The 23,151-nt window shown below is 37.5% G+C and overlaps 1 protein-coding gene across 2 annotated transcripts in view; it reads right to left on the bottom strand.

Moving 5' to 3' along the window:
- Positions 1 to 23,151, bottom strand: part of ITGA8 (integrin subunit alpha 8) — a 176,795-nt gene that overhangs the window by 128,159 nt on the left and 25,485 nt on the right. Inside the window, exons 3-8 of one of the 2 annotated variants that reach the window (XM_021696693.2) lie at positions 19,712 to 19,812; positions 16,300 to 16,423; positions 9,871 to 9,932; positions 8,738 to 8,783; positions 1,685 to 1,810; positions 482 to 526 (exon numbers count right to left, since the gene is read on the bottom strand). In XM_021696693.2, coding sequence (XP_021552368.2) covers positions 482 to 526; positions 1,685 to 1,810; positions 8,738 to 8,783; positions 9,871 to 9,932; positions 16,300 to 16,423; positions 19,712 to 19,812 — 504 coding nt within the window. The remainder of the gene's footprint in view (positions 1 to 481; positions 527 to 1,684; positions 1,811 to 8,737; positions 8,784 to 9,870; positions 9,933 to 16,299; positions 16,424 to 19,711; positions 19,813 to 23,151) is intronic. The other variant, XM_021696694.2, reaches the window with a different exon arrangement.

The following is a 23,151-nucleotide window of genomic DNA, read 5'->3' as shown; positions in this document are numbered from 1 at the left end:
TATTTTGGGCTTGAGCATGTCCAAAGGGGAAAAGGAAATAATGTGGAGATGTTGGGTTGGAGTCTGGTGGAGAGTTTAGTATGGACATGTTCAATATGAGATCCCAGAAATTAAAGTAAAGATGGGGGATGTTGATTTTTCAAATTTGATCTGTCATTAACAGCATGGCTTTTGTGTAGGCCATTTAATCACCTTATTTTTTTTTTTTAATGCATAACATGGGATTACTGGACTTGTTTTTTATTGCTTAACTAGATTTTATAAAGAATGATATTCAGTCTTATGGAATTTTTTGAGACTTATAAAGCTGTGCTGAAGTGTATTTTGTTTGTTTTTCTATAGATTATTATCATATACATTCTGGGATTCCATTTTTATACATTTTGTGTAGTGACGAAAATTATCTTTATAAAGGGGCTTTTTAGGTCACCTTATCTTTCCCGGGCTTTATAAATGACTTACATTCAATAATGTCTCTCACCTTGCTCAGAGTCTCCAGTAAATTCCCCAGCAGCAACTGAATATCCTGTGTTAAAGAAAAGAAAAACCAATCATGCTTGAAGGCTTTACAAATGAGCTATGTCTAGAAAAATGAAAGAATTACCATAGTACTGCTTTGTTCAGAAATCTCGACAAATATTGCAACATAAAAGTTTAGGGTTCTGTAGAGGGAAAAATTAGTGAAGCCAATATGAACAGTTCTGTACTAAATCCTGGATGCATAATAGACCTGCTTCTTCTGAGAATGGCAGCACAATCAGATTCTGAGGGATGCTTCATAATCCACCTTAAAGTGTAAATGGTGGCCACTGCATCTTAAGGTTGTTAATTCATCAGGATCAGACATGATACTCTGAAAGGTATCTTTTGTGCTCAGGTTTTGCTATTTCTGATCATCAAGAAGGTCTACTTCCTAATTTCTTTAAGGATGGTTTTCCACAAATTTCACTTACCTCTAAAGCGAGGTGAGGTGAAAAACAAAAAACAAAAAACAAAACAAAAAAAGTGAGGTGAGGTGAAAAATATAACTACATTTTGCTTAATTTATTAAGCCATCAAAATGCCAATAGGATACCAAAAGTGGGAAGCAACAGAGGTGCAATGACATTGTTTGCATGTAATACATTTTGACAATATTCTAGCAACTATTTGAAGGTCTTTTGTTGTTGCTCTAAAAACTGGAAAGGACCACTAGCATGTTGCCCCTACAGTGTTGGGCAGCCCCACTAATTCATACTATCTACAATTGGCAAAATATTTTATGTGCAAGACACTATGATGGTTAGTGTTTGATTGCATAACTGCATACTACCGTTTAAATTGAAACACAGAAGTAACCATCAAAATCCTCCACTAAATAAGATATTGACTTTGGGGCTGAGGTCAATGTTTTATTGTGCGAAGGAAGTATCCATCTAGTCTAATTTATTGAAATTTTTAAAATTAAAAAAATGGTTGTTGAATTTGAAGAAAGATTCTGTTATGGAGCCTAGAAAATAGGCTGAACCTAAAGAAAAGACATATAATATGGCTCAACAAAAGAAAGTCCATTCTAAGCTAATAAGGAAAGAAAATTTGCATAAGTTGCAGAATAATATCAGATAAGTGAGGAATAAAATTTGCATCTACATTTAATATGTTTGCCTTTTGAGAAACAACAAATGTGTTGAGCAACAATTCTCACCAAGGTAACTATCATCATAGGAAGCTGGAGCCACGTCTGTCTGTTTTTCTCGAGCCAATTTCCTTAGAATATCCTTGAATGAGTAATTTGCAATGATATCTGCAATACTGGCAGTGATCACCTGACCTGTGTTCAAACAAATTAATACATTAGCTGAATGAATGCAAGAGACAGGCCCTGTGAATAATATATACTCCCTTGAAAATAATCATGGAATTGCTTGCATTTTTGATGATGAATTTTCCCACATGCCAAATTGCAAGGTAAAACTGGTTACAGCTGGATAGAACTTTCCATTCTGACAGAAGAACCAAAGATGAACTACACAATTTTATCTGTCTTCCCAATGCCTTCATAATACATACTCCCTCCATTTCCAAATGAGAAAAATGTTGGAGTAAAGACACCTGTTGGCAAAATTTATGAATTAAATTTTTAATCTGGAACATCATGGATAGAAGAAACATCATCTAATTTTGAGATCATCTAGCCAAAGCATAACTTCTTATAAGTGGGGAAGCTGAGGCCCAGAGAGCATGAGTGCTTTCTCTCAGGTCATGTGGTTTCACTTTTAGGATATTTGGCATTACAACCAAGGTCTCCTTTGGCATTCTAAGAAGACATTTTGTGTTCTCACAAAATACAGATTAAATCTAAATCACTTAATTAATAGATCGCGAAATCTATCAGTTATGTTAAGGGAGGGAATTACATAACCTTTGAGCTCTTAATTTTTATGTTAAAATGTATACATAGAGCATAAAATTATGACAATGGGAGGCTGTGAGGTCCAGTGAGATCCAGAATTTTAGCAAAAAAAAAAAAAAAAAAGGAATCCATGGCTGCCAACAATGATATGGTAAGAACTTTGGCTAATATCTCCCAAATAAAGTCACTATTAAAAGTCTTGAAATATGATCATATTGGGGTGGTCAAATATCCAAAAGATGGCCAACAATTTTCCACCACAATTTCCATGCATTCCTATATTTATAATGGACATCTAAGGGACGAGTGTGATCTCATGCTTCTTGGGAGAAAACTGGAGAAATGACTTCAAGAAACTAACATTTAATATTAATTTTAGTTTTAAAGCCAAATTATTCTTTGGGAATTTACTGATAATTCACACAATCTTTCTGTTTGAAGTCCAAAAGGAATAAAACTATCAAATCTGGCCATAAATATTTCCCAGTGACTGTGCCTGAAATGATTGTGAACAATGTCTACAGAATTTGCCAATTTTCTCTGGTTTAAAACTAAATATCCCCTTCCCACCTCCCACATACACACTGCCTTTGTTTTCTTTAGTTGCTTCAATAAACATTATAATCTTAAGCCTAAATAAAATTTTACATTACCTATCACAGACAATGCTTCTAAATCTCCTTGGTATGGCTACTTTTCAGCAAATCATCAGTATCTGACATTTTAACTTAAGGAAAGGAAAGAATTATCTAATCAAGTGAATTAGATTATCTAGTCAAGTGAACTAGAAGAAATCTTTTTAAACACACATAATTTTTACTTTATAACCATCTGCTGCATAAAATATAGTTTTTCAATTTGCAAAATAATTTTTAAGACTGAAATGTTAATTATTTGATGTTCATAATTGTACATGTATGAATTAAGCTTAATAGTAATTTCAGGGGCACCTGGGTGGCTCAGTTGGTTAAGTGACTGCCTTCAGCTCAGGTCACGATCCTGGAGTCCCTGGATCGAGTCCCACATCGGGCTCCCTGCTCGGCGGGGAGTCTGCTTCTCCCTCTAACCCTCCCCCCTCTCATGTGCTTTCTCTCTCTCATTCTCTCTCTCTCAAATAAATAAATAAAATCTTAAAAAAAATAGTAATTTCACATACAATTTTATCATAAACCCATCTCCCAGATCTCTTCCATTGGCTTTTAAAAAAAAATTTGTAGTTTTTTATTATTTTATTTTTTATTTTAATTCCAGTATAGTTGACATGCAGTGTTATATTAGTTTCAGGTGTACAATATAGTGATTCAGTAATTCTATTCATTGCTCAGTATTTGTCAAAATAAGTGTACTCTTAATCCCCTTCATATATTTCACTCATCCCCTGTCCCCCCTTTTTCCCTCTGGTAACCATCAGTTTGTTTTCTATAGTTAAGAGTCTGTGTTTTGGTTTTTCTCTTTTTTAAATTTGTTCATTTGTTTTGTTTCTTAAATTCCACATATGAGTGAAATCATGGAATTTGTCTTTCTCTGACTGACTTATTTCATTTAGTAGTAAACCCTAACATGGATCGATGCATGTAGTTGCAAATGGCAAGATTTCACTCTTTTTTATGGCTGAGTAATATTCCACCATTGTTTATATACCACTTCTTTATCCATTCATCTATTGATGGACAGCTGGACTGCTTCCATAATTAGGCTATTGTAAAGAATGCTGAAATAAACATAGGGGTGCATATATCTTTTTGACTTAGTGTTTTTGTATTCTTTGGGTTAATATCCAGTAGTGAAATTATGGGATCATAGGTAATTCTATTTTTTAATTTTCAGAGGAAGCCTCCACAGTGGCTGCACTAGTTTGCATTCCCACCAGCAGTGCACAAGGGTTCCTTTTTCTCCACATCCTTGCCAACATTTGTCGTTTCTTGTGTTTTGATTTTAGCCATTCTGATAGGTATGAGGTGCTATCTCATTGTGGTTTTGATTTGCATTTCCCTGATTAGTGACACTGAGCATCTTTTCATGTGTCTGTTGGCCACCTGTGTGTCTTCTCTGGAGAAATGTCTGTTCAAGTTTTCTGACCATTTTTAATTAGATTATTTATTTTTTGGTATTGAGTTGTAGAAGTTCTTTATATTTTTTGGATACTAATTCTTTATTGGGTATATCATTTGCAAATACCTTCTCCCATTCAGTAGGTTGTTTTTCAGTTTTGTTGATTGCTTAATTTGCTGTGCGGAAGATTTTTATTTTGAAATAGTCCCAATAGCTTATTTTTGCTTTTGTTTCCCTTGCCTCAGGAGACATACCTAGATGCTATGGCTGATGTCAGAGAAATGACTGCCTATGTTCTCTTCTAGGATTTTTATGGTTTCTGGTCTCACATTTAGGTCCGTGATCCATTTTGAGTTTATTTTTGTGTATGGTGTCAGAAAGTGCTCCGATTTCATTCTTTGGCATGTAATTGTCCAGTTTTCTCAATATCGTTTGTTGAAGAGACTGTCTTTTTCTCATTGGATATTCTTGCCTTCTTTGTTGAACATTAATTGAGTATATAACCATGGGTTTATTTCTGGGCTCCCTATTCTGTTCCATTGGCCTATGTGTCTATTTTTGTGCCAGTACCACACTGTTTTGATTTCTATAGCTGTGTAGTGTAACTTGAAATCTGGAATTGTGATACCTCCACTTTGCTTTTCTTTCAAGATTGCTTTGGCTAATCAGGGTCTTTTGTGGTTCTGTACAAATTTTAGAATTGTTTGTCCTAGTTCTGTGAATAAATCCTGTTGATATGCTATTTTTTGCCATTTTAATTACTTATGTGTCTTCGTGTGCACCTCCTTCGATTGATTTTATTGCAGAACTCCCTGTACCTCCTGGATCTGGATTTATGTTTCCTTCCCCAGATTTGGAAAGTTTTCAGCTATTATTTATTCAAATAAATTTTCTGCCCCCTTTTCTCTCTTCTTCTGGGATCCCTATAATGTGAAAGTCACTATGCTTGATGGTATCACTGAATTCCTTAAGCCTTTTCATTTTGCATTATTTTTTCCCCTCACCTGTTCAGCTTGGTTGCTTTCCATTACTTTATCCTCCAGGTCCAGTGACCTGTTCTTCTGCTTCCTCTAGTCCATTATTTATTTCATCTCATGTATTTTTAATGTCATTTATTGAGTTCTTCATCTTTGATTGGTTCTTTTTTATGTTTTCTATCTTTTTGATAAGGGTCATTGATGCCCTCCACTCCTTTCTCAAGTTCCATGAGTATCTTTATGATTACTACTTAAAATTCTCTATTGGGCGTATTATTTATCTCCATTTTGCTTAGATCACTTGCTGTGATTTTTGTCCCATTCTTTCATTTGGGACATAATCCTCCGTCTCCTCATTTTGTCCAACTCTCTGTGTCTGTTACTGTGTATTAGGAAAGTCAGCTACATCTCCTGCTCTTGAAAGTAGTGACCTTATGAAGAAGAGGTCCCCTACAGTGTGGTGTCACCTGTTCACGAGAACCTGGCGCTTCAGAAGTGTCTCCTATGTGTGTTGTATGTGCCCTGCTGCTGTGGCTGAGCTACTTTTTCTTCAGTCCAGGCATCTGCAGTGGCTCTCTTTGCCTGTTGTGGGTAGGGTTTGGTCCCTGTGCTGTTAGTGGTCCAGTCTGGGGCTGTCTTGGGCTTGATTTGAGTCAGACCAGGCATTTGCCAGAGATGCAGCATCACTGAACTTTCCCCATGTTGTTCCCTGAGAGACTTTCATTGGTGGGCAGGTCCTGCAGTCAGAACAGCTGACTGTCCCCAGCCCACTGCTGGGGCCACAGTCTGATGGGTGTGTGTGGTTATCTTTCCCTCTCCCCAGGCCAGGAGTCACTGTGGAGTAGTGCTGGCCCATGTCAGGGCTGTTTGCACGCTGCCAGGCTTATGGCACCACTTTGTTTTTTGTTTTTTATTTTTTTGTTTTGTTTTTATTATGTTATATTAGTCACCACACAGTACATTATTAGTTTTTGATGTAGTGTTCCATGATTCATTGTTTGCATATAACACCATTTCGGATGTCTTCTGGCCAAGAGTGTTAAAGGGGTGGATCCTCAAAGTGCATGGGGGCAGGAGGCAAGGTGTCAGCAAGTTTTTTGCTGGTCTATGGGAAGGGACCTGCAGCAACTGGGACTAAAGCTGTCTGACTGGAGGGGGGCAGATCGATTGAAGTGCAGACGGAGTTAGCAAGTTAGGTAGTAAGTATTGGCAGTGCCATGCTGGTTCCTGCAGATGGCATGTTTATGCTGGGGTTTAAAGTCCCACTGGTTATAAGAACTTGTGAATGTCGGCCCCTCTGGTTTTCAAAGCCAATGTAATAGGGATTCATCATCCCCCTGAGGGATCCCTGACATGATAGTCTATTTCTTTCCCTTCTCTGTGCCTGCAGTGTCCCTCCCTCCCAAGGACAGCCCCAGGGGTCTGGTTAGCTCCCTACCACATCTTCACCTTTCCTACCCTCTTCAGTATGGCGTCTTCTCTACATTCAGTTGTGGAGTTTGTTCTGCCAGTCTTGGGATTGTTTTCTGGGCTATTTACACTGATGTGAGTGTTATCTAGTTGTATCCGTGGGACAAGGTGAGCTTAGGGTCCTCCTAATCCACCATCTTTCCCAGACTCCCAATATTTGTACTCTTCCATTGGCTTTTAAATATGATCAGGTGTCTTCCATTTTAAAAGAAAAACTTCACTCAACTATTCATCTCTTTCATAGTCTACTCATCTTTATCCTAAACTTTACAGCCAAAATTCAGGGAATATTCTCTGTCATCTCTATGTAGGCATCCCATCCACATGCATGGCTTTAATTGTCACCAAGATGCAAGTGATGGAAGTTTGTATTTTAGCCTAGATATCTTGTCTGAGCTAAAGCCCATACATCTAAACACTTATGTGAAGAACCTTGAATATCTCAAACATTTTCATATTCAACATAACCAAAAGCAAACTCATAAAATTCCCTCTCCAATGCACTCCAAACCTGTTCTCTTCCAGGGTTCCCCATCTCAGTGGGTGAGACCCACCTACAAGCCATGCACTTGCAAAAGTCAGAAACATATGCTTGGCATCCTCCCTTCCCTCACCCACACATATCCAACCCATTAGATAAGCTGTTTATTTTCCCCCAAAATATTTCTCAAATTTCTTCCCCTTTTCAATCTGTACTATTACCACTCTAAGAAGCAAGCATCTTCATCTGAACCTTATAGCTAGTTTACCTTATAAACTTATAACTAACTTATCACTTTATGACTGGTTTGCTGATACTTCACTTTGGTCAACCTCCAATCCAGTTTCCATATAACAACCAGAGTGATCTTTTCAAAACACAGATCTGATCATAGCATCCCATGCTTAAAACTCTCCAGTGGTTTCCGATTATTCTCAAGACAAGCAACAATTAATTACTGTAGCTAAGGCCATCTGTTTAAACTCCTGCAATCCACCAGGGACTTCTTATTGTTTTCAGGAAAAGAAAAATCTGCTTACCTTGGCCTGCAAGCCCTTCATGGCCAGGGGGGATGCTCCACATCACTCAGCAGCTCCTCCCGATCTCCTGACTCTGGTCACCCTGGTTTCCCTCTCTCTCACCTGACTGCTCAGCTTCAGGTCATAGAACCTTTCCATAAGGTCCCTTCTCTCTTTGCTAGTTACCTCCTAGCAAAGTTCAGATCTCAGCTCAGGGTTGCTTGCTTCCAAGTTAGTTGACCTTAGGGAAGCTGCTGGCCTATGTAACTCCTTTATAAGAATTAGAAGGCATCATCCCGTTTGGGCAGATGCTGTCCCACATCTAGTTCAGGGCTCCCGAAGCAGAGCACAGGTTGTATTTCAGTCCCCTGTCCGCCAGTGTTCAGAGGACAAAACATCTGCAAGAAACACCCTCGGAGAAGCCTCCTACACTCTCATGGCTCCATCATGACATGCCTTTCCTTCACAGTGAGTACCACGTGCAGACTGTCTCAGGTACTTGCGTGAGTGTTGGATTAATGCCTGCATCTTCCCCCAGGTATTAACCTTGTGAGGGTAGGAACAATGTCTGTCTTTACTCATCACTGTATCCCCAGCATCTAGCAGCACAAAGCCTGGCGTAGCCTCAATAAATATGTGGTGAATAAATGAATTAAGTTGCAACAGTATTTTAAAATATCATTTATATAACAATGTACAATGGGAAATGATAGCTCAATCATTTGGGAAACCATGAACATGGATATAAAATGAATGCAATAAAAGGTCAACGTTTGATTGTTACTTGTGCTTCACCTTCTTGTTAGTAACAACAAATGGGCATTTCTTCTCTGCTCATGGAACCTACCTTGCCAATAAAAACTTCCCGGTCCTCCTACTATGAGGTCTCCATTCTACAAAACAAAAATAGCAACAATTGGGAAAACAAAACAAAACAGATTTTTTTTAAAAGGTGATAAATCATTGTTAATAAGCATTGCTCTAACAATTTGTTATACATAAAAAAGCAATTTTTAAATGAGGCCCTTCTATCAGAGGCATGCAGCTCATTTTATTTCTTTTTCTTGCTTTCCACTATTTAGTGTGTTAGCATAGTAAATAATTTTCATTTGACTCAATTAGCTAAATTGAATTCTCTCCCCTGAGGATATATAAATTCAGTTCTTTGGCACTGCCTCAGGTAAGCAAAATATACACAAGTTTAATGCTGTGTAATGTAGCAGACATCTTTTGAGCCTTGGCAACAAAAAGAAAATTCAGTTTCTATTTTTCTCAAGGCCACAGTAAGGCCTATTTTTTCCATACATCTGCAACCACCTCCCTCTCCCCTTCTCAGGAGAGAAAGCAAAAACTCCAGACTAGCAAATATAAATTTTTCCTTCTCTTTACAACCCCACCTTCCAACCTCTGCATCCTTAACTTTCAGTAGGAAAAAAAAGGACAATGATTAAAAAAAAAAAGACAATGAATTTTGTAGGCTGAAGAATTTTTTCTATACTATTTTCAAAACCATGAAATCTTTGTACCCTCTTACTAGGCATCTCTGTTTATTTTTGTGAAAGGATGTGTGAATTTTAACACTAATGTTAAATCTTATCAGTGAATTACAGCTAAGAGATAAAGCAATTCACTGATTCTTGTGATTTTTTTTGGAAGCACATTTTTCCCACTGAGTTTTTGAGATTTTTCATTTAAAATGACTATCACAAGAGATGGGAAGAAAGACTGTTTCTTTTCATCACATGTATTTCTGTGCTATTTTAAGAGTTTGTCATCTGCATAGATTAATAAAAATAAAGAGCAAACAAAAACATTTGAAGAAGTTGCTAAAACAGGCTAGATATATACCTAAAGGTTCTTTTGGTGGTTGTGGTTTATGGGGGTGGGGATGGGAGTGAGACAGAGGGCAAGAGGGCAAAAAAAAAAAAAAATCAAAAAGATAATACAAATATTAGAAGCTACAAGACCAAAGGAATTCACCTTATAAAAATCCAGACTAAATCCTGCTTGGCAGTAACCCTGGCCTTCTGGATCAGCATTACCTAGAGTGATCAAAATATAGAAATGTTATAATATCATCATTCCCAAGATATATTTTAATAACCATTTCAGGATATTCTGTTTTTTTCTCTATGTACTTCTAAATTTAAAATAACCAATATGTGTTTTATATTTTTTTAAATTCATTCTGAGTAAGTTATAAAATATATTTCAATTTATTTTCTTGTCCTAAATATCATCGTGATTCTCTAATAAGATCATTAGGAATAACGTCCCTTGGAGCCATCATACTGGGTTTTACAACTCATGTTTGTTTGAAGAAATAAACTCTCCTTCTTTCAGCTATGTTCTGCATTCTCCATGTGGCAGTAATGTGTTTCTGAGCTGCCTGAGTGTTCTATGAGAAGCCACATGTGTCATTCCTAAAGAAATCCCTTGAGCAAGAGAGAGGTAAACAATGTCACCTGGGCAGATGCTTTCTGCTGAGGGCACCAACAAGGATTCCAATTTTAATGATCGCCAAGAGGAAGTTAATTTAAAATTGTTCTATAATCATTAGTTAGGTACATTTGGAAATTGCATTTATGGTCACAATGAACCACACGGGCACATTGGAATAACAGTGTTTGCAAAAGAGAAAGCTCTCTACTAATGGCTTATTTTGTATTCTATCCAATATAATTCACTAACTGAATGTCCAATAGGTCCTTACCATACCGTTTTTAAAATTATGGGTAGGTCAACCTGTGGGTTCCCAGGGGATTGTTATAAAAAGTCTCTAGGACATTAGGATCAGGAATTTACTACTGTCTACAGCTTTTTCTTCTTCTTCTTCTTTTTTAGATTTTATTTATTATTTGGCACAGAGGGAGAGAGAGAGAGACTGGTTGATCATGAGCAGGGGGTAAGGGTAGAGGGAGAAGCAGACTCCCCACTGAGCAGGGAGCCCGATGCTGCGCTTGATCCCAGGACCCTGGGACCATGACCTGAGCTGAAGGCAGATGCTTAACCCACTGAGCCACCCAGGCACCCCCTGTCTACAGCTTCTAAAATGCTTAGCGTAAAATCAAAATGTAGTTCAGTGGGGGGGGGGCATCTAAATCATTATGTAGTTTGATATGAACATGCAAATAATTACTCCTTTTTTTTATGAGGGATATTCCTGAATGGAAACTAAGATAAGAGAGCAGGAAAGGAAATGGACATCATCACAGGAAAAATATATAGACTGTTTTCTGGAACAGTGTCTGTTCCAGAAGCTTTTTGATAGATCTGGCCTTTCTAGCTTTTTCTAGAATGTCTTCTGTTTTTTCTTTCCTTTGGTTAGTCCTTAGCTAATTTTAGCGTTGTCATCATCCATTTTTCTCCAGATGCTCCCTGTATATTTTAATATACTGTTCTATCGCATACACTGTATTTTTTTATGATAATACCTGTTTTTAATTCAAATGTCCATTAATGCCTTGTGGGGTTCTTTTTTAAAGCTAAGGGTTTTTTTTCCCCAGCTTTATTCATGTATACTTTATTTATAAAAAATGTATATTTTAATATATGCATTTTGATGAGTTTGGACATAGGCATACACCCATGAAACCATCACCAAAATCAAAGTAATAAGGATTTCTATCACCTACAAAAAAATTCTTGTGTCTCCTTGTTTGTTTTCTTGTGGTAAAAACACTTAACATGAGATTTAACCTCTGCAATTTTTAAGTGCACAACATCTTACACTATATTTTTATGAAATTTCTTCCTTAAGTTATATTTTGTGGTTTGTAGTTCCGAATCCTTTAAAATTCCCTAAAGGTTCATCTGTATAACCTCCAATGTCTGGGTACCAGTTTTCTGGAAGTTCATGTGTATAAATATTTCTATATGAATACCTGATATATGATCATGTAAACATATATGTGTAATCTTGCGTATATTTAGAAATATATTTTTCTAATGTACAAACCTCTTTAGAAATCCTTTTTTAAAGCCAAGTCTTTCTTTCATTTTTAATATTGTAAATTATTCAAAAAGGAAGAAATATGACCGTTCTTTGAAATTATTTTGTTTCAAAACAGGAAACTGAAAAAATTAAGAGAAAATACTAATTTTTTTACGAAACTCATTGAGAAAATAACCAACTTCAAATGTTTATTTTAAGCAGTGGTTATAAGAAAATATGAGGTAATTTTTTCTCTTAGAGTTATAGTTCATGAGAGCTAAAGGAATCTATCTTCCTGGAACTTCAGAGCATCTATAAATTTTAAAATTATGTCCCAGAATGAACTCAAGAATCCAGGGAATCATGCTGATTGGAAGGCCATATGTAAATAATCCTCACCTGAATTATGAATGATCATAAGAGCTGTAGGCATGTCATGAATATGAATGAGCAGATTAGTTCCCATATTGCTAAACGTATCAGTGGGGTATGTTTGTGATAGGGAATGAGCATGAGAGAGTTCTTTAAATTCTCTTTTGAAAATAATATTGCTGGTGTTCCTTCTGTGATATTGACCATATGCTCCTGAACAAGCTGGCTTTGTGTTAATGAACTGTAAACTCCCAAGGGAAGGACAGGAAGTCTGCTCCTTGGGTGAATTTAAGGAGGAAGTATTTATAGTAAGAGAGTGACCACAGGAATATGAAAACTGTAGCTGTGTATTAGAGTTGGAAGAATTCTTGGCAATTTATTTAGCTATTCTGCAATTCAACATAGACTCCATTTTTACCTTGGTCAAGCTGTTCTTTTATATAGGAAAATAAACAGTAAGTAAATTGGCACCATAATGCGCCCATGTCACTCAAGACACAAGGCTGCTATAATTCTTATTTTCAGGTAAAGGCTCAGACTCATGTCTACGTGCCATGTGCTGTATTTTAACTTGAGTTCTCTCATCCCAGAGGCACTCAGTCAAAAAGGCAGAATAAGAGGCAGTGACAAGTTTTATAAACGATCACCCTCCATGTTGGTTGGAAGAGTATGAGAGATTACCAAGGCAAGAGGAGTGTGAAGGATGGGCTCATTGTTTCAGCTATACTAGTTTACTGTACTGGGGAAGCCTTTTGAGCAAATCATGAGCAATATGATATGAACAGGATTGGTGAAACACATTCCGTGTTAAATCTCAGCCCTACCATTAGTTTTCTGAGTAAATTCAGGATTTTATTTATCTCTCTACTTGACTTTTATCTTTAGCATAATAGTAATGGCCTCACACTGAACCAAGGAACACAACACTCCGAGTGGGACATGACTCAAAATATGCCTCTGTTGGCTGTTGGCTGTTGACTATACCTGGGAAACTCCCGCTTGCCCTCTCCAACAGCCATTTGCCAAGAGAGCTCTTTGGTCCTGTCTCAAAGCTCCTCTCCTCACCCAGGCAGGCCATGTCACTCCCTACTCGCTTGCCTTATTATATTTTTTCTTTGTAGCACTTTTTGCTATCTGACGTTATATTATGAACTTATTCTTTTAAAAAAATTCTTTTCATTGATATATAATTGACATATAACATATTATTAGTCCAAGGTATATAACATCATGATTTGCTATATGTATATATTACAAAATGATCCCTACAGTAAGTCTAGTTAACACCCATCACTACAGATCATTATAAATTTTTCTTTTCTTTTTTTTTGAAGATTTTATTTATTTATTTGACAGAGAGAGACACAGCAAGAGAGGGAACATAAACAGGGGGAGTGGGAGAGGGAGAAGCAGGCTTCCCGCTGAGCAGGGAGCCTGATGCGGGGCTCGATCCCAGGACCCTGGGAATCATGACCTGAGCCGAAGGCAGACGCTTAACGACTGGCCACCCAGGTGCCCCATATATTTTTTTCTTATGATGAGAACTTTTAAGATCTACTCTCTTAGCAACTTTCAAATATACAATACAGTATTCCTAACCATAGTCACCCTCCTGGACTTTACAGCCCCTGGACGTTTTTATCTTATAACTGGACATTTGTACCCTTTGGCCACCTTCACCACTTTCACCCATCTCCCCACCCCCCTCCCGCCAAACTCATAGATACAGAGAACAGATTAGTGGTTGCCAGAAGTGGGGGGTGGTTTTGCTTTTGTTAGGTTCTGCATATAAGTGGTATTTTTCTTTGGTATTTGTCTTTCTCTGTTTGACTTATTTCACTTAGTATAATGCCTTCAAGTTCCATCCATGTTGTCACAAATGGCAGGATTTCCTTCTTTTTATGGCTAATTAACATGCCATTGTACATATATATAACATCTCATTATCCATTCATCCATCGACGGATGCTTAGATTGTTTCCATGTCTTGACTACTGTGTGCAATGTTGCTATGAACAGGGGGGTGCAGATATCTTTTTGAGATACTGATTTCATTTCCTTTGGATATATACCCAGATGTAGAATGACTGGATCTGAACACTTACATGTTTGTTGTCTGTCTCCCCCACTAGAATGTAAGTTTCTTAAAGATTGGGTTTTATTTTCTCTTGTTCTGTGCTTTATTCCCCAAACATAGAATAATTAGTGTTCAATGTGTTGAATAGATACATAATCGAGTCTCATTATCAACAAGGAACCTCTGTTTTAAAGCCATTTAAAATAAAACCTTAATTTCACAGATTATTCATTCAGCTGACATTTGTCATGATGTGAGGAAGTGGCTAATTAATTTCAATATTTTTAAACAAAAGTCATAATCTTCTCTTTGCCAAAATCCTCCCCCAAAACCATCTGAGTTAGCTGTTTCACTTTGATCTTCAGATTAAATCTCAGTGGCTTCTTTATTAACCCTCTGATATCACTGATCCATTCTTTATCTTCATTGTTTCATTTCTGATATGTGTTTATTACCTTGCCATAATTAATCCTTTTTTTAAAAGATTTTATTTATTTATTTGACAGAGAGAGACACAGCTAGAGAGGGAACACAAGCAGGGGGAGTGGGAGAGGGAGAAGCAGGCTTCCCGCCGAGCAGGGAGCCCGATGCAGGGATTGATCCCAGGACCCCGGGAATCATGACCTGAGACAAAGACAGATGCTTAACAACGGAGCCACCCAAGCGCCCTGCCAAAATTAATCTTGAATCTAAAGAAATATTCACACAAAATGGTGGAATTTTACTTACAGTTTTGGAAATCTAATTTGGGATTCAGTTGTTAAAAAATCAATTTCCTGAAACCAGTTACCAGAATGTTCTTTCTAATGACATTTCTTTCCTCAGTGTGGTTTTGCAAACTATCAGGAATATGAATGAAAATCCATTGGTTGCTTTCTGACAAATCCCAATGACCGACACGACACGTAGAAAACTGGAAGAATTCACAAAAAGACTGAGTAGATCAACCAATTGGAAATGAAAGCTGTCCCGGGGTGCCTGGGTGGCTCAGTCGTTAAGCAGCTGCCTTCGGCTCAGGTCATGATCCCAGGGTCCTGGGATTGAGCCCTGCATCGGGCTCCCTGCTCCATGGGAAGCCTGCTTCCCCCTCTCCCACTCCCCCTGCTTATGTTCCCTCTCTTGCTGTGTCTCTCTGTCAAATAAATAAAATCTTAAAAAAAAAAAAAAAAGGAAATGCTGTCCCAAGTCCGGGAGTGTTCCACCAAGAAGTGATTAAACAGCTGTGCCCCAAAGATGGCACTCGCAGGCTTGCTTTCGAGGATGCTTTGCTGGAAGCTCCCTAGAATGGCCAGATGAGACTTACACTCTAAGTGTACAGAGTCTTTTTTAAAAAATATAGATTAAACACCTAAAGGAGAGCAGTGTGCCATGCAGATAACTGGAGCACACGACTGCCAAAGAAAGCAACAGCTGTCAAGAACACAGGCTGCGGGGCGCCTGGGGGGCTCAGTCGGTTAAGCATCCAACTCTTGATTTCGGCTCAGGTCGTGATCTCAAGGCTGTGAGATCAAGCCCCATGTCAGGCTCTGTGCTGGGTGTGGAGCCTGCTTAAGATTCTCTCTCTCCCTCTCCCTCCGCCCCTCCCTCCCACTCATGCTCTCTCTCTCTAAAAAACAAAACAAAACACCAAACACAGGCTGGACAGAAAGCTTACATCAGAGTGTCCCCAGTTCCAAGCACAGTAGCTAGCTAAGACCACTCCTGCCATTAAAAAGTGAAATGGGTGGTCAGCATTCTTCAGATCATAGCATGAGTTTTGAAGAGCAACTGAGAGTTTAAGGCCTAAAATAAGGAACCAGGCAATTCTCCTGCAAAATATCTAAAAGAAATTTTCTACAACATGGAAGAGGATCAACAGAATTCTGTGTCTTGGCCGCCATGTCACAGCAAGGTGTCCCGAAAGGCTGTCCGTAACCTTCACCCCTGTCTCTTTTTCCTTATTAACGGTGTTCTGACATTGCCTGCACCATCTACCACAGAAAGGCTCTCGAGCTAAATTACAGTTTCAAGGAATAAAATCACTTACTGTTCCGACAGGGAGAGTACTCTGCGTACGCACTGAAATTCTGGATCGCTACATAGCAAGTGCCAACTGGGTCCTTTTCTGGTGTTGGTTTAAGAGTTCTCCAGTGATACAGAGAGGCACAGGCCTGTGACACAAGAAAGGCAATCAACATTTTCTTGCCATAGTTTCCTCATACCATGATAGGATATAGCTTGTTTACTAAGGTACCTACATTCATGTTAAACTATGTTAAATTAGGGAGTGAATTAATTGGCCTCCAGCATGCTGGTAAGTACCTCAGTAGTCAGAGTTAATGAAACTTCCAAAGCCAGTTTTTTTTTTTTTTAACATTAATGCACCACAGAATCAGAACAAATTAAACATATAGAAAGGAATGAGATTTTCCCCTACAGGATTTTAAGTTAAATAAGTGTCAAAAGTGATTGTTTCCTAATTGAGGGTTGCTGGAGTGGAGGGGGGTGGGAGGGATGGGCTGGCTGGGTGATGGACATTGGGGAGGGTATGTGCTATGGTGAGCGCTGTGAATTGGGTAAGACTGTTGAATCACAGACCTCTACCTCTGAAACAAATAATACATTGTATGTTTAAAAAAGAAAAAGAAGAAGAAGAAGATAGCAGGAGGGGAAGAATGAAGGGGGAGAAATCGGAGGGGGAGATGAACCATGAGAGACGATGGATTCTGAAAAACAAACTGAGGGTTCTAGAGGGGAGGGTGGTGGGGGATGGGTTAGCCTGGTGATGGGTATTAAGGAGGGCACGTACTGCGTGGAGCACTGGGTGTTATATGCAAACAACGAATCATGGAACACTACATCAAAAACTAATGATGTAATGTGTGGTGGTTAACATAACATGAAAAAAAAAGTGATTGTTTCCTAACGGCAAAGAACTCACATCTTCTTTTCTTTTTTAAAAATATTCGACTTACCTAGAATCAAATGATCACTGAAGCAGTGAATAAATCAGTGTGATGTCTTAAAATGAGGACTAGTTACTTTCTTTGTCTAGTTGTTACATTAAGAAGTTATTTTCAAATCAAAGGATGCAGACAAATTTGTAAACCTCTGTTTTGCGGATATCCCTGGTTTGTCACTGACGGTAGATCTTACAACTTTTTAAACAATGACTTTCATTTGGACACCCTTCCCACAATGTTCTTGACTTTGTTTTTCATTTAATGGTTTTTATTCACAACAAAACAAAAATTAATTTAAACAACAGTAAGAAAACATGATGCTTGCATAAAATACTCTGGTCACTTCTCCAGAAGCTTGGATTCAAACAAAAGCATGGTATTTGCAAGGGTATCAAATATGAAAGAGAATATATGAAATCCTCTTTAAGTAAATTAAACAATATTAATTTTGTTACAAAGGAGAGAGGCAATGAAATAAATGTCTAGAAAACATAGGCATCTTTTTGACTTGTTTTGCTAGCTTGAATCCTCCATAAGTGTGTTTTACCTGATTATTCAAGTGCTCATTATTCTCAGGACACATAATTGCAGATTCCTAGAATACGGAACCACTAGCCTACCTCCTAGTTTGATGGTATCACTCTTAAAACGATGCCAAGAAAATGAAGGCAGACACTGTTTTTTAAAGTCCTTTCATGATTCCAAGTGTGTCCTTGATAATCAGTGCCCTGTGTAACTACTTTTAGTAAAAATAACTTATAGTCTCAAGTAAGAAGAGTGTTTCCACTACTTGAGTTTTTTGGTATTATGAGGTCTTGGCCAATACCTAAAAACTGCGAATCTCATCCACGTTCCCTGTCTTAGGGCCCTCTTGGTAAACTGACAAGTTATATAGTTAATATGTTTAACATAAAGTTCCCACGGTGAAAAGCAGGAGTCTGGGCAGTGCAGACATTCACCCGTGCTACCCATAGTCTGCCAAATGACCTCACCTGCTGGATCCCCACGGCACACTTAAATGCCAGGAAACTTTTTCCCAGTACTTGCCTGCTGTCAGCTCTAGAAAGTTACCCTTTTTATATCTGCTCAGTTTCACGCTGATGTGAAACATACTGATGAGATGAATTTGGCCTGTGACCCAAACTTAAAACATATACACATGACACCTGGCTGTTCAAAAGAATACTTCAGCATTTTGAAGTTCTGATAATTATCACATAGGGTAGAATTTATTTCCTTACCCTGCTAAGTTTCAGTGCCCAAAGGAAAAAATTAACTTGAAATATACTTAATATTATCTTATTTCCTTTCACATAATTGTGAAAATGCAAGCATGCCCCCAAATTAACCATTTTTATTATGAATATGGCATATGATTTCATTTTCAGTGATCCTGAAGGCTTCTACAAGTGTTGAATAACTTGTATAATTTATCTGTAAATTACAGATAAATTTTCAAGACTTAAAAGTATCAATATAGTACCCAAAAGATTTTTTTAACCCCAAATAGTTATTAGATGGAAGTAGCTAGCTTTCCAAAGAAATTCACATATCATACACCACTAAAGGATAAAAAGGTTTTTTACCAATTCTGGAATGTGAAAACCATATTAGTGCAAGTACAATCCTAGAGACACCATACTGTAAATTCTGGATTTGTAACTGGAGAGGGCTATCTGTATTTTATACATTACCTGTTTATGTCAAAATCTCCTTGGGGGGGGTTAACCACAGACCAAATAAAGCAAGGCATTTCCTTTAGATACTTATTCTTATTAAATTATAATTCAGGCAGCTTTAAACAAATCCTAAAAGCAAAGTTATTGCTTTGTTGTTGTAAGGAAATCAAAGCCAACGGTTTAAAAAATTCTCCCGACAAAAAAAATATTTCCAGTTAGGCCTAATACAGTCATTTATTTCTCAATAACTTAGACATATATCATTACTTGAAACAATAAGAGAATAGAATTATAAAGTCATAGCATTTTAAAGCTGAATGATATCTACTTGGGAGTGAGATTTTTTGCTTTAAAAAGTATTAATGTATTCAGAGAACCACGTAGTTAGTAGTTATATTTTTAAAGGAAAATTTCCTTTAGCTTTAAAAATGATCAATGATGCCACAGTAGATAAACTTTTAAAGAATCCAAATGGCAGTCCTATTTCTCTGGTCAATTTGTAATCAGCCCTTTAAATCAATCTTAAGCAATAAAATATTTACCTCCTTAATATTTAGCTTTTATTTTTCTATCTTCCTTAGTTGTTTTGAAATGTTCAAAAATATCTCACTGATGTGGAAAACAAGCTTTATCTCCTTTAACTTTGAACACTAGAATAGATTCTTTAATTTTAAGCACCAAGTTTATTTTTAGAACGCTGATAAATTTATCATTAAAAATCTGGCATGTCCTTACATGAAAGTATTTTTATAAATATGAGCTTTAAAACATTTCAGAATACATATTATTCCAAAGCATCCCTATGATTCATACTCACCACAACTTCCCCTTTGTGAGCTTTCACTGTTGCTCCAAACCACTGATTGGATTTAAATTCTATAGGTTCCTTGGTTCCATTAACTCTGATCTTTCTGTTGTCTGACAAGGAGGACATGGAATTGTTAATAATTTGTAAAATGTGGCAGCCAGATATAACGTGAAAAATGAACGTGTCCATTAAAAATACTTGAAAAACAATTTTCATACATGGAGGGGGAGGTTCTAATCAAGATTTTTCATTTAGAAAAATACCAAACGAAAATGCATATTTGAACATGACATTTCATAACTTACAAGAAGCAATTTTTTTTACAACTTGTTTTCAGAGATAACTGTATTACAAACTTGATGAGGACTCTGCTAGTCTTGAATCTACACGTTTGTCATTGATTTATAAAAGATCGAAGACCAGATACTTATAACTGCCCTAAGGAATTCCAAATCTTTTCCAATAGGGAAACACACAGGAATCTCCCTGATCAGAGAAGCACGAGTTTCTTGGCATGAGTTAGCAGGAATGATTGTGAAGGACTCCAAGGTCTTGGCTTTTAACTGAGTAACATGTTTCTACACAGCCACAGAAAATAACACCTCAACGCAGTTTTATATACACTTTGCAGATGTCAGAATGAGGGGGGCCATCTGGGTAGAAACTCAACCCAATTATAGCACACTTCAGGTCTTAATAAAAAGCAGATATCTTTTCTTTCACTCTTGATTCCCAGTCAACGTATTTCCCACATGGTTCTAACCGCATGGTTCTAACTGGAGCTTCGTCAGTAATAGCTAATGAATTTCAAAAGACATTTGTACCAAGGCATTTTATTTGTATGTGTTTCCTTTGGTATGCATTTCATTTTTCTTCCTTGACTCTATAATAAATGCATTACAAAATGAACTTCTAACTCCTATTAAGTGAGGCCAAAATATACATGTAATTAACATTAAATTGGGTTTACATATGATTACAGACTTTTACAAACTATATATACTCAATCTTAATCTAAAATTTACATTTTACATGTTAGTAGAAAATCATGAATTTCCTTCTTAAAAACCTTATGCTTTTGTTGTTTCTGAGCTTTTTTTTTTTTAAAACAAGTTCTGTAAATCCTTACCAGAAATGCACACAACTAGCAAAGAACTAGAGCATCTTACAGATTATAGCATACATTTGAAAATATAAACATTTCTATTTATATATAGGCACTTTGGAAAATTGTAGAACTCAGAGACAAAGAATCTTATCACCATTAATTGAGTGACTGGGGACAATTCTTTTAATCTTTGGAGTTTTGATTTCTTCTATCAAATGAGGCTAAGAATACCTTCCCCCTTTCCTCTTTCACAGGTGATCAAAGTCATAATGATCACATGAGATAAACGAACTGAAAGTGCTTTCTTTATAAGCTGAGAAGCTGTACACTACAGAAATCATGTAGCCATATAGTTGAAAGTCCAAACCCTTTACAAATATCTCTTACTTAGAAACCTGGAAACTCAACCTAAGTCCAAGAATTGGAAAGGACCACACACACACACACACACACACACACACGTTATTTATTATTGGTGATTTTTGGTACTCAGCAATGAAATTAGTAACACCTCTCAAGATTGTCAATGTGGCTTTGCTTGATTACAGGAAGAAAGTACAACACAGTGGCTTTGGAATTTCCAATCTGCTAAAAAGCCATGAAAAGACCAGCACCTCCAAAATTTCAAATATCCTTAAAGGAGATCCCTCCCAGGTTCCTGGGAGGAAGGAGATGGATTCTGGGAAAAAACAGAAGCCACTTACAAATTGACCTTGTTTTGCTAGAGAAAATGATGTGACTTGGCCTTTGTGACTCCTGAGACATCTTTTCTGCTGTTCTGAGGTTGAACTGTGTAGTAACTGGATTAAAAGTGTTAACTATGAGGGGCGCCTGGGTGGCTCAGATGGTTAAGTGTCTGCCTTCGGCTCAGGTCATGATCCCAGGGTCCTGGGATCGAGCCCCACATCGGGCTCCTGGCTCAGCGAGGAGCCTGCTTCTCCCTCTGCCTCTCTCCCTCCTCATGCTTTCTCTCTCTCTGTCTCTCTGTCTCTGTGTCTCAAATGAATAAATAAAATCTTAAAAAAAAAAAAGTGTCAACTATGGGTTATTTCCCAGCAACGAATTTCTTCTGGACCAAGAATACAAATGAATGGACTTCACTAATTCCACACACATTCCAAGGATTACAAGAGAGACTTCCACTGTCCTTGGTTTCTATTTACAGAGATGAGCTTCGATCTCGATGTGTCATCCATTCCATGATCTTTGAAGTGGACAAACCACCTTTTCAAAATTCTGCTTTATTATTTCAATAAGTTCTCTGACTTTAAATCTAATATCATAATTGCTTAAAATTTCAAATGAGCGAAATATGCTTGGGCTTGACTATGGAAGTGAACTTTCCCAATTTCCCACCTTCCTTTTCTGAACAAGATTCTTTCATGCCAAATACCCCAGCACAAGGCTCCATGCTATCTGTTGCACACTGGTGCTCAAGAAACCTCCCATGCAAGGACAATGTGTTTGATTTGATTTGATCTGATCTTTACTGACAACAACCCCCAGGTAATATCTGTAAATACTCAGCACAGTTTCTGCCCTACTGAGCCCACCTCTCTATGGCAGAGGGCTGAAAACCTGGAATGTACATTTCCTAGATATTCTTACAAGTAAGACTCTGGTTGAATGAGAGGCTCATGAGAGGTCTGAAAAGAGAAGATGGAGAAGCCATTACATTCTGGAGGCGGTTGCGGGCATGCGTGCACATCAGCGGTGACAGATGTGATGTTCTTCATGCAGCTCTCAAGCATCCCTCGATAATAATTCCTTTTTGGTGCATCAGGCAACAGAGATCAAGTCCTGAACTTCCATATTTTTTCATCTGCAGATAGTGACCTTCCTGACCTTCACAGCCCCAGGTTTTCCAATGGCCAGGTGAGCCTCTCTGGCTCTGTATGCAATTGCTTCTGAGTTGTAATACTCAAAGTGGTTTTGGTTTTCCTGACCAAATTCCCACTGATGCACTGATGATATGGGGCATTGCAATCAGGATAGAGAAATGTGTATCTATAGCAGAAGAAGGACACTGGTTACCCTAAGTGCATTGTCAACCCCAGAGAACTCTTGGAAGGGCCAGTGGTTCTGGGAGATGGTGGAGACCGTTAGTCACCTAAGCAATTCTCTCCTTGGCATATCACCAACTATGGAGAAAATAGAGCCATAAGCTAGGGAAAAGTTTTAAAGTGACTGCATATGATTTAAATCTTTCTAAGCAGCAAAAGACTATTAAAAATTAGTAAATAAATGAAAATCCAGGTGAAACTTTTTTCAAGGGAAGGATCAATATATTTAATATATAAAAAACTCCCGAATGAAGAAAAGACTAACATTGTACAGGAGA

The sequence above is a fragment of the Neomonachus schauinslandi genome, chromosome 5 (genome assembly GCF_002201575.2).
Source record: "Neomonachus schauinslandi chromosome 5, ASM220157v2, whole genome shotgun sequence".
In the NCBI taxonomy this organism is placed as follows: domain Eukaryota; kingdom Metazoa; phylum Chordata; class Mammalia; order Carnivora; family Phocidae; genus Neomonachus; species Neomonachus schauinslandi.
The sequence above is the reverse complement of the archived record's forward strand: the minus strand, read 5'-3'. Positions and strand labels throughout refer to the sequence as shown.